Source organism: Alligator sinensis, unplaced genomic scaffold (genome assembly GCF_000455745.1).
Source record: "Alligator sinensis unplaced genomic scaffold, ASM45574v1 scaffold419_1, whole genome shotgun sequence".
In the NCBI taxonomy this organism is placed as follows: Eukaryota; Metazoa; Chordata; order Crocodylia; family Alligatoridae; genus Alligator; species Alligator sinensis.
The window spans coordinates 180,746-192,994 of record NW_005842360.1 but is presented as its reverse complement, the minus strand read 5'-3'; the positions used below and the strand labels follow the sequence as shown (position 1 = coordinate 192,994).

At 44.6% G+C, this 12,249-nt stretch overlaps 1 protein-coding gene across 1 annotated transcript in view; it reads left to right on the top strand.

Annotated features, from left to right (window-relative positions):
* CAMKK1 (calcium/calmodulin dependent protein kinase kinase 1) overlaps nucleotides 1-12,249 on the top strand; it is a 213,547-nt gene that overhangs the window by 178,116 nt on the left and 23,182 nt on the right. Inside the window, exons 14-15 of the mRNA XM_006029150.3 lie at nucleotides 5,526-5,624; nucleotides 12,241-12,249. The exon at nucleotides 12,241-12,249 is cut by the window's right edge and continues 106 nt beyond it. Of these exons, the coding sequence (XP_006029212.2) occupies nucleotides 5,526-5,624; nucleotides 12,241-12,249 (108 nt within the window). The remainder of the gene's footprint in view (nucleotides 1-5,525; nucleotides 5,625-12,240) is intronic.

The following is a 12,249-nucleotide window of genomic DNA, read 5'->3' as shown; positions in this document are numbered from 1 at the left end:
AAGCTTGCAGAACTCGTATTATTAATGACACAAGTATAGACATTTAAAAATAGATGCAATTCCTATTTTGGCAGTGCAATTGAAATAAAATTATATTACAACAGCATATGATAGTACCATGATAGCCAGTTGAAGGCCTCTATCAGCAGTTCTGTCATAAACAATTTTCAGTGATGCATATGTTTGCTCAGAGCTGGAGCTCAGGAATATACAATTTCATGTCAGGATACTCCTCTCTCCCATGGAGGCTGGGCGTAGCTGTAATCTCCCAACCCCCAGGCTGCATGCTGAACCCCTGCAGCTGGAAGATCGTGTCAGCTGTTATCTCCCAGACATGGAAGTGCTCCACGTACCCTGTGGCTGGGAGATCATAGCAGCCACGGGGTGCCTCCCAGGTTCTCCATGGCTGGGAGATCACAGTCCTAGAGCTGCCGGGATCCGCAGTCTTGGCTGTGCCCCACATACAGCCAGGATTGTGAGCTGTCGGCTGCAGGACTTGCAGTCCTGGCTGTATGGGGCACAGCTGAGATGGGGTCCCCTATTTGCTGGTGCAGGGGGAGCTTGGGATGGAGATCCCAGGCTCTCCTTGCACCAGCAGTAAGGTGCAATAGGATCTTATGCTGGATCCCACAGTCACAGCTCATGCCATGCACTTGTGGCATGGCAGAAAGCATGATTGTATGGATTGTGTGTTAGATCCTATCGTGCCTTTACCTGCACATGTAGAGGGGGCCATAATTGAGCCATGCAGGAGGTTGGAACCTGTCAAGCCAACTGAAATAGAGTTGTTGCAAGGAGACAGGCTGTTATGTGGACCCAGTGATCCCCACTTACCATAGCTGTGCCAAAGGGGCCCATCCGAGCCTGGTTCCACGCAAATGGCTCCATCTGTAATGTAAAGAAAGCCCTACACATAAAACATTCTGCCAGTCTTCTGTGTTTCACCAGCTCCTGATCTCTGTTAGCGTTCATTAATTCCTGCATTTGCTTTCAGATTTTTTCCAACTCCGTGCCAAGCTTGGGCAGAGAAATTTTGACCTACTTGCATTAATTAATCCCTCATTCTAATCAAAATCTAGAAATAAAATGTCATGACTTAACGAACACAGGGGAATTGAAAACTCTAATGAAATAGGCCTTGCTATAGCACTGGGCAGTCAAGCAGGCCAAAATGTTGCCAACTAAGAGTCATGCATGATGTCAATCATTTCTAATACATTACCAGCCGCATCCTGTAATAGGCTGAGCACCCCCCACCTCTCAGAAGAGCTCAGCCCCTGATATGCTTAGCTTCTTTAAGTATCTGGCCACTTGTTCATGTACATATAGGATAGCTGACTTATTCTGGAAATCTGTCCACAGATGTGGTTACCGAGTAGTTCTGAGAAACTGGCCCCTATCATTAGGAGCACTGCAGACATCATGAGGATTGTTCAGTCAAGGTTGCAGTTTCATAAGCTGTTCCTGCATGATGTGGAGGGAAGTTAGTTTGAATAGCACTGCGGCAAAAAAAAAAGTTGTTTATGTTTCCCTGGCATTTCTCTCTCTGCTCTCTCAGGTCCTGGGCAGTTTGCCCGTCACAGTCAGCCATCATATATTTGGGTTAGCAGTCAGCTTACAAGTGACTGTTCCCATCTGTCTCTGCAATAAGTTATTAACATTTAATGGGCTAACTGGGTTGTGCTAAGAAACCTTTTCTTCATTTAAACGTCTCCTTCAGCAATAACTTGCTGCATGATTTATTTTGACTTCTTGGCGACCTGTTCTCCCAACCTAAAAAAAGCCATGCTGCTCATTATGTCACTGAGAAGCAGAGAAAGTTACTGTGTGTTGATTGCTGTCTAAATTAAATCCATTTATTTGATAGAGTCGGTGAGAGAGCGAGAGATGCATTAAGCAAGAACTCATTGGACTGATTCCAGCCCAGACCTCCCACAGAACTAGCACCTATGTATTTTGGATTCCATTTATTTTGCCATGGTTACAAAAGGCACAGATGCCTGTTGACAGCGGGTCTGTGCAAAGTCACTGTGTACTTCTTCAAGCACTAAATAAGAAACGTAACTGATTGTGCTCCTGTATTTCTGCTCCCCTTAAGCTGGAGAGCTGGAGTAAATGCTGGAATCATGCAGCTAAAGTCTTGCTCATCATGCTAGCTACTTAAGAAACCAGGTTTAATAGGAAGCATGCCTAGGAATAAGTTGCAAACAGTGATAATGATGTTGATAGATGACTAAAAAGCAAATTAGTAAGGATTTCAAGCCTAGAAATTTGAGAGCAAGGATGATTATGTGTCTGATCCTGATAGGGGGTCTAAAGTTCAGTCCATCTTTTCCTGACCTGTTGTTGAGCTATGAAGGTAGTGTGTAGTGTTGCTAACTCTAAAAGTTTTATGATGAACTTCACGATACCTGATGTTTTTCTGCTAGACCCAGTTCCTAGAATCATAGAAATACATGAGACTCTCAATTTTGTTTTGTCTTGTTTTTTTTAAGCAAGTTTCCAAATTTCCAGATAATGAAAAAATGCTAGGAAATATGAATCCCAAATATCTGAAAGGCAATTTGAAAGTTATTTTTAAAAATCCAATTTTTATGTGAATTTCATGATTATTTGACAGCTTTGATCCTTGGTTGGGGTTGACAACATTGAATATACCGAAGACAGAGAGAGAGAGCCATGTTCTACATACTTCTAACTCTGGTCAATTAGGGAACATTTATTAGCCGAGGAAAACATGAGGTACAAATACAACCTGAATACTTTCACAATGGAAAAATAGTTTCTGAGGCAAATATGTTTGTTCATGCTTACATGAACGTGCATGTCCTAGACTCTTGGAAGGCGGTTGGTTCACTCTTTGCCACATGTACTGCCTCCTGGACCTGCACAGATCTCTTTTGACATAGCATGTGGAAATGCTGTTATAAAGATTGGGCATTTTGTTCAGGATCAATATAAAGAATACAGCATTCACGGACATCTTGCATTCCTTGTACTCTCTTTCATTAGCTGCCTAGTTCAATTTAATACTGAACAGTAACTTACCTAGAGTTGACTGAGTTTTTCATTGGGAGTCTCTCTTATATCTCGGCTCTTGTTATAAAAGAATCATCATTCTTCTCTTTTTTGCTCACCACCTAAAATTTCCTTGAGCCGGTAGGTTAGAAAATGGCAGTGCTCTAAAGTTGATCCTGCCTTTCTCGGTGTTTGGGTCTGATCATATTTATACTAAGGCTCTTTTAAAATTCATGTTGTTGGGAAGGGGCAGTGCTCACATAAAACCCCTTCACGCTGTCAGAGCAGCCTGTTTGTGCAGTTGCTGACTGCCAGTTACAGAGCCAGCTGCCTCTTGATGGCTTCTTCCCATCCCAGGAAATGTAGTCCCTCAGGTTTCCAAGCCTTTGCTGCTTCCCAGGTGGAATTCAGAAAATGGACAGTCTCCCTCCCATCTTAGACCTGTTGGTATAACCTGTGCATCCTCTTTTCTCACCTCACCTGCATTTCCTCCATTTAGGAGCCTATGCTCAGCGAGACAGAGGGACTAGGCACCCTTCTTAAAACCAAAACATTGTTTGTTTGGAGAAGGAACATATCTCTTATGGAAGGCTTGCCATCCCTGATAGCAACTGAGGCAAGGCTGACCCTTTGCCAACACCCAGTGAGTCACCATATCTCAGGCCTCATCTACAACTACCCGGTTCTGCCAGCAGAAGTTGTGCCCAGCCACCAGAGTGCATGCATTTCCATACATCTCTAGCAGCTCTGCTGCTGCAGCTGTGTCAGCCAAGTACAAAGTGCTCCCTGGGAAAGTGCCGGCTGCTGAAGGGACCACTAAAGCCGTGGGAGTGTCTACAGACGCCCTCTGCTAGCTGCTAGACAATGGCAGAAACCTTGTTGCACCCAGAGCAGGTAGCACAACTCAGCTGGCAGACAGGAGGCTTCTGTCACCATGTAGGAGCTTCCTATGTAGATGTACTCAAAGGTACAGCAGTTTAAGCTTGGTTTATTCCACCAAACAATTGTTTCTGCTCTTGAGAGGAGTGGCTTTTAATCCTGCCAAAGATGTCTTGTTCCTGTGAGTTCTTAGGCTATTACGCTTCAGGTCCAGACCGGATCAGGTTGGGCTCATCAAGGTCAGATTCCCAGGGCCTCAGTTTTTTGCCTTGTCTCTTAACAACTTGCAAGAGTTGTGGTGGCTGTTTTTTTGTGAGCCATTGTTTCTCTTCCTGCCGGGTGTTTTTCTGACAGCCCCTTAACTAAATCAACACACACAGTTGGCAAACATCCTAATGATCAGGATTACACGCAGCATTCTTAACTTAATACAGAGCAGCTCCACATCTAGCACACCAGGACACCCCTTAGTCTGATAGGTTTATATTGTTGGGTTTATTTCCTTTTCCTGTAGGGGAGAACGGTGGGGGGAAGCATTATACTTGATTCTGACCAGTGTTTTTAATTGCTCACATTCATGTGCACAGTATTCATTCCCATGGGGAGAGGAGTATCCTGGCATGAAATTGTATATTCCTGAGCTCCAGCCCTTAGCAAACATATGCATCACTGAAAATTGTTTATGACAGAACTGCTGATAGACGCCTTCAACTGGCTATCGTGGTACTATCATACGCTGTTGTAATATAATTTTATTTGAATTGCACTGCCAAAATAGGAATTGCATCTGTTTTTAAATGCCTATACTTGTGTCATTAATATAACCAATTCTGCAAGCTTTTGCTTTTGAGGGTAATCCATTCTGGAGGGCAAAATGTAAGATCCAAGACTGCACGAATGAAGGTTTTACAGGATCAGGGGCTAAATTATTAAATCATGCTTAAAAATCAAAGGTGCTAGTCAGCATTTAGTTGATTTTTTAACGTTTAGTAAGTCACTTGAAAAGTGAAACTGGTCAACTTTTTTTTTGGTGCTTCTTCAGCCGTTTTGGCAGCCCAGTGCTAATCTGTTTTGCTTGCAAAGGAATGTTAAATTTAAATGCAGCTTTCATCAGAACTCTTGGAAACATTTCAATTAATGCAAACTGCAATTTTATCCTGGGATTTGAATATCAAACCAACTTATTTCTCCCAACATGTTAGTGCTAATAAAGATTCTGCAAGCAAAATGGTGACTGATATGTCACTTCTACTGCCCTGTTCAAACACGGCCCTCCAGTTATATTCCATTATCTCAGATTCTGTTTTCAGTGATCCATGACTATAACTGATAGTAGTCAGATATCCCCAGTTAAACCTGAGTGTCCTTTCTGCCTTGCCTTTGTAAGTTATATTGGTGTAACTATGGGCAAAATGTGCAGAATCATTAGTAAGAACTATGATGCATATGAAGGAAAGAATCCAACTTGACTTTCACTTACTAAGTTGGGTGTGCAGGGCTCACAGTTTTAGAGGGAAAGTCTCTTTATCTGTAAGGTAAACAAGTAAACAGATTGGTAGTAAAAGGCCTACATATGACTTGTTCATTAGTTACTTTTCTAACCATAAGTTGGTATTTTCTTTAATCAGGCCACAAACATGTGAAGAGCTCAAGGACTTGATTCTCAAGATGCTGGATAAAAATCCAGAAAAAAGGATAATGATCCCTGAAATCAAGGTAAGGTGGATGTGCACATTTGGTTGAGATGATTTCTTATTTCTTTTACATTTGTAGTGTGTCAAAACTGTTGCCTTGGAGGTTTATTAATTAGAAGAATTCAGTGGGTAAGCATATTCACTTTTCTACTTGTTTTAAACAGTTTAATCACTGCGGGCTTTTAAAAAAAATATGAATAAAAGCTTGATGATGATAATTAAAATGGCTCAAAAGCTGGTTCCTTCTCAAACATCTCTTTCTTTCTTAGCAATTGCTAGATCAAACGTATTAGCTCTAGCAGACATCAATGTGTGTTACAGTGACTATGAAGGCAAATAATACATGCCAGTGCTTGTTGTGCTACTTGTTATAAAGGCAGCAAAAGGATTAAGACATGTAGCACTCATTTCTGTCCACGCTACAGTTTTTTCCACAGCTTAGGAATCTAGAACAACAAATACCCCCAGTAAGAAAAAGATGCTGCTTTGTATCCTCTGCTTACCACTAGTATGTGCCGCTACCATCCCTTGAGATGGTTCACCTGCCAAAAACTCCTGACTGCTCCAGAGAAATCCAGGAACATGCAACTCCTTCCGTTGCTGGGTACCTTGTTTCTCCCTCCCAGGCCAAAAGACATGAACTTTAAATTGTGCTGATGCCAACTGGGGTCAGCAACAAGAGGAAGCTCCCCTATGATCTGCAAATCCAGAAGAGGAGACTGTTTCTCTCCCTCCTTTCCCCACATCCCAGGACTAAGGACAATGAGAAGGTACTCGCTGCTCAGAAAGGTAACTGTAGAGACCCCCTCACAATTAAATCCTATAGGCACCACACTCCAAACAATGGAGTCTCATACTGAATTCTCCTTGCAGCTGCCCTCAGCTAAGATGAAGCAGTGGAAACTCCAGTGGATGATTACTAGGGCTATGTGAAATTTCAGGAGCCATTTCATTTCAGAGGTGTTTCGGGCCGTTTCGGTGCCTGAAACACCAAATCCGAAACGAAACGGAAGGCTCCGAAACAGCTCTAAAATGAATCGGAAGGCTCCAAAACGTTTTGGAAATGTTTCAGAGAATTTGGGAGTTTTGGAGCGGGGCTTGCAGGGAAACAAAAACTAAGAAGAGGGAGGGGAAAGAGCGGAGAAGGACTGCTTTGATATTGACATCTAGCTCCCAGTTCGATTTCTCAGCTCTCTAATAATTTCCCCAGCTCTTCCCAGGGAGTGTGGGCCCCCGATCTATGTGCGGGGTTTCAGCAGACTGCTGCTGCAAGCTGGGGCCAGTGGCAGCTGTTTGGTGTAGCTCGTGCCAAGCGCCGGGAAGACTGCAGTGCTGCCACTGGCTCCAGCCTGCAGCGGCAGCCTGCTGAAACCTGGCACGCAGATCCGTCTCCCTCCCACCCTGGGAAGAGCTGGGGGAAATGATTAGAGAGCTGGGGAACCAAACCGGGGGCTGGTCAATCCCTGTTGCATGACCTGGCTCTGCAGGGAGCAGAGGTCTGTGCCAGGGTCTCTTCGTCACCACAGCCTGCTCTGCACGGCCCCACATTGGAGGGGCAGTGCAGGGTGGGCAGCGGCAGCAAGGAGACCCCTGGCATAGATCTCTGTTCCCTGTGGAACCGAGTCGTGTGGCAGGGACCAGCAGGCTTGCTCGCCGCTCTGTGCTGCTTCCCTGACCCGCGACCCAGTGTGACAGGGATCAGAGATCCGTGCGGGGGGTCTCCTTGCCTGCACGGGGGGCAGCGGCCCTCCCCCTCCCTGAACAAGCCACCCATGGCCCCATCCTGCTCCTGGCTGGGGCTCTGCAGCCCCCAGCCCCAAGCTGTGCCCGGTTGGATAGGGCTATGCAAAGCTTCCCTTGCAGCCCATTCGAAACAGATTCAGAGGAGATTGGGTCTCCGAAGGCTCCGAAACAGATTCAGCCAAAATGAAACAGGACAGCAATCCGAAATACCGAAGTGAATCACTGTCCTCCAAAATGGCTGAATCAGAAACCAAATCGAAACACAGCTGTTTCGTACAGCCCTAATAATTACCTCCACATGGGAACTCTAATACAGGAACCTATGCAGAGGATACCTGATCCAGAGCCCTGTTGAGACCATGCAACCTGCTCAAAGCCTAATCTAGTCACCTGAAGGCTGCATGGATATTATGGAATATAAACACCGACTGATCATGCCTTCTTTTTAGGGATGCATCCCACATGAGGCTGCTCTTTGTACAATTTTTTATGCTATTCAAAGATTTTTCTGCAAGGGGATCCTACACAGTGGCAATAAGCTGCCTGCTGTCCCTACTTCTTCAGGTCCATAGTTAGTTAAACATCTCGTCTTCAGTGCTTGGACACAGACAGCGTTGGTCCTGCATATTGTCAAGTACATAAATGTTAGTATGTTGTTAAATTCACTCCGGCAGAGACTGCAGGCACCTGCCTGACTTCTCCCTGCTAAACAGGGATTATTCCCCCTGTGCCTCTGCCTTACACAGACACCTCAGCATTAACTAGCAGACCACATGCTGGCTACAGTCCATGCTGTGGGAGATGATAAAAGCAGACAGGCTTTTTGGAGCTAATCAACAGAAAGCTTAATGTCCTTCCTTGGGAAAGCTGTTTAAGAAGAGCATGAACTAATGGGGAGAGGCTTTATTTTTTAATGGGTTGATAAACACTGAGTTAGGGGTGATAAACATTCCCTGCTGGGCTGCTGGGAGGGCGGGAGGGAGGAACCCGCCCTAATAAGAGCGTTCTTTCCAGGGCCTAGCCATGCCCCCCTCAGCTCAGCATTGTGGAAAGGAAGGGAGGGCTGCTCTAGCATCACCCAGCTTCTAGCCACTGCAGGCATGTGCCTGAATTTTTTCAGTCCGAAGGGGATGTCTGTGTGGTTACAAGCCACCTGCTGGGCTGCTGGGAGGGCGGGAGGGAGGAACCCGCCCTAATAAGAGCGTTCTTTCCAGGGCCTAGCCATGCCCCCCTCAGCTCAGCATTGTGGAAAGGAAGGGAGGGCTGCTCTAGCATCACCCAGCTTCTAGCCACTGCAGGCATGTGCCTGAATTTTTTCAGTCCGAAGGGGATGTCTGTGTGGTTACAAGCCAGTTTTGCCTAGCCAGGTTAGACTAACCTGCAAAGATTGAATCAATTCAGGCTCAGGCTTTTTGAATGTCTGTCTCTAGCCAGGGGGTATATCCTTACCAAGGCCTTATCTCCCTCTTTCCACACATACCTCCATAGTCTGGCCATGTCTGGCCCCTGGTGTGCTTTGTGTGAGGTAATCAAGCTATTTACTTTAGCTGTCTGGAACCCCTTGTCCCTCCACTCTCCCAGAGGCTTCTGCAAGGGAAACAGATGGCTGGAAAATAGATGTGCACCTTAAGCTCTTTCTCCTGTCTACATATAACCCCCTTTGTAATATGCCAGTGCCTAAATTGCATTGCTGTGGCTCTAAAACTGATCATCCCTGAAGCACTAGGGCTGCTTACAGATGTTTAAAAACAAAACACTTTCCTTTAAACTCAGTGCGCTACCGCACCAAGCCCAGTGCATGCCCAGAAGAGGCATTAGTTGGACCCAGCTTGCCCAATGTCTGTATAGATCAGGCACTTTAGTGGGGCTTTTTTTGGCACTTTTATCTAGTAGCTGATTGAATAAGCTTTAGATAAAAGCGCCAAAAAGCCCCACTAAAGCACCCAATCCATACAGACACTGCAGCACTGGGTCGAACTAACATGCTGCTGCTTCCGGTAAAGCACATTTTTTGGATTTGTTTTTTATCCCCGGCATCTATCAGCATCCTAGAAGATTTAACACTCCCATGAAACTAAGGAAGTTGATGCCTCATGGGACAAGCAAAGTCAGCATGGCATTTTTACAAGCAGTTTGTTTAATGCAGAAGTATCTCATGTATTAGGAAAGGATTTAGTAGATAGAGCTTTGTCCTGTGAGTTTAACAACCAACCAGGTCCACGAAAACACTGGAATCCACAGTAAAGGATTTAGGACCGCCTGAGGGGCAGAGGCTCATGCATCTCACAGAGCTGTGATGCATTTTTCTCCCTTGACCATAAAATTAATGGACTGAGATTTTCCCTAATTGAAGGGAGCCACTTTCACAGGGGCTATTAAATACTATAGTTGGCATAAAGGAGCCTTCAATTGACTCTTAGCACATCAGGCAAAAAACATGAGAAAGAAATTTAATACCTTGCAGCTTTTAGTCTCATTTCAAGATGTTTATAAAGAAGAAAACTGACCTCTTCCTCGAGTCCAGTACATCACTCATCATTTTTGAGAGCAGCCATGGTAACGAAGCAAATGATCTTACAAAGCCAGAGAAGAAATCATTGCACAGAGCAGAACAATAGTAGTTCAACTTAGCAGCCACCTTCTGGCTCAGGGGTCAGTAACAGACTTTTGAAAGTATTTGGGCTCTGCATATAGAAACATTGGCTAAAGAAACACATCCAGTCCTCCCACACTTCCCTTTCTCCCCCTTTCTTCCCTCTGCTTTCACTCTTCCTTATCTCTACTTGGCCTTTCATCTCTCCCCTAACATTGGTTGTAAAGTACTATAACAAGGTTATTAAAATGGTTTTGGAGCATGGGTGCTAATTCTGTGATGTATATCATCATCTGTAATTTCAAGTTGATCATCTTGATTCTTTTGTTTGCTTTTTGTATTGTGGTCTTCATACTGAAGTATAAAAAATGACAAAATTCTTGACAATTAAAAAAAGAATAAGAGAAGCAGAAAAATGGAAGTGGAACAAAGGGGAACTGGGCTGAATATCTACCCACTCTCTTGTTTAAGTCTCAAAGTGTCATGCTTGGTGTTCATAGCTATTTAGCATATATCGTTTTACAAAATTAGTTCAGAATTGCTCTTGAAAAATCAAGCAAATTGTACGGAGGGGTGGGGGGAATGAGGACATTGTTGCTTTTCAGTCACCTTGCTGCATAGATGATGTATAAGTGTTGACGGGGGGCACAATTGCACGCTGCCACCACCACCCTCACTGCTGCTGAGCACTGGCTCTTGCATGGTTGCAGCCCCTTGCCCCAACACCTCACTATCAGTGCAAAAATCTGGGGGTGGGGGCGAATCCTTCCCCTCCACACTGTGCCCCCCCCCACACACATTGTCTTTGCCTTGCTGCATAGAATACAGGACATTTCTCTCCTAATGGAAATGCACACAAAACTCGGGTATTGCATAGTTATAGTCAAGTGATTTCATTTAAGGCTAATGTGGTGTTTTGCCTCTGAAGAGGGTTGTTATAAGTACAATTAATCATCTTTGGAATACACAATTTAATTAAGTGCCATAAAGAATCTCTTTGCAAGGTCCTCGAAGAGTGCTTCGGACACCTGCACCAAACTCATTTTTACATTTTCTAGGCAATAAACGTCATTCCCAGTAAATACTGTAGACTAAATCCCCCAAGAGGTAGGCAAGCCTTGGATGCTTGGAGGCTCTTCTTATTAACAATTTTTCAGCCAGCACCTGGATAAAATATTGGTATCAGAGCCCTGTGTTTACAATGCACAATACAAGGTCCCTTGTATTATGCAGTACATTAGACCATAATTAATGCCTCCAGTGTGTGTGGCGGCACTGATTTACATGATATGATGCAGCAATGCCTACTAATTAATTACAGGCTCATCTAATAAGCTATATGGTTATTTAAACCGGGGGAGCAGAAAGCTTCCTGGCCTTGTGGAAGATGCGCCAGTAGGTGCAACTGTCACCTTATGCTCCAAAGCCACACTGGACCACAATTTACCCCTCTGGCATTCAGTATCTTAGGGAGAGAGGCCCCAGTCTTTGACAAGATGCTTCCTACTCTCTCTCATACGTCCTGTGTAACCTCTGGCTTCTCCCCCTGCCACTGCTTGCTCTCCCAGGCTGCTGCTTACGCAGTCTCCTGTGGAAATTCTCTAATGGGTAAACAGTGGAACAGATGGAAGAAAATTGGCCCTGTTTTTCATTCATATCATGTATGAAAGTGTATGCAGTGTCTAGTCAGACAGGCATGCTGTTTGCACAGCTGCATGACAATATTATGGAGAGGCCTCCCCATGAAACTGAGGCCCTGCTACACGTTCAAGTTAAAGCTGGATGGAAACCAGCTATTGAGTCGTTACGCGTTTTCAAGTTCTAACTTTATAGTGGATTAGCTCTTTTTATAGCTGGATAGACATTTTTATCATATGATAATTACTGTGCATGTGTGGCTGGTCTACATTAATTATACAGTGAACCAGCTAATTATGTGATCACACTTTGCACTTGTGGCCGGTCTTACTTTGCATGTGTGGCCAGTCTAAATTTATTGCACAGTTAACCAGTTATACATATAAAGTGTAGCAGGGGCCTGAGATATTACAATATTGCTAGGCCAGAACATCCAAAACTGGGTACCCAAAGTTAGACCTCTAAGTCTGTTTAGGTCTTTGAGCAACTGGCCTGATTTCCATAGGTACTGAGTACCTGTAGCTCCTGTTGGAGTCATTAGTTGTTGGGGGTGCTCAACACCAGCCCCCCGAGTTAACCAGCCTCCCTCCTGCATGAAGTTCAGAGAAGCTTCCCTTAGTGGGGTTCTCTGCAGTCAGTTGTTCACAGCTCTCTTTGCCTTCCTTTCCTGTGCAGTTGCATCCC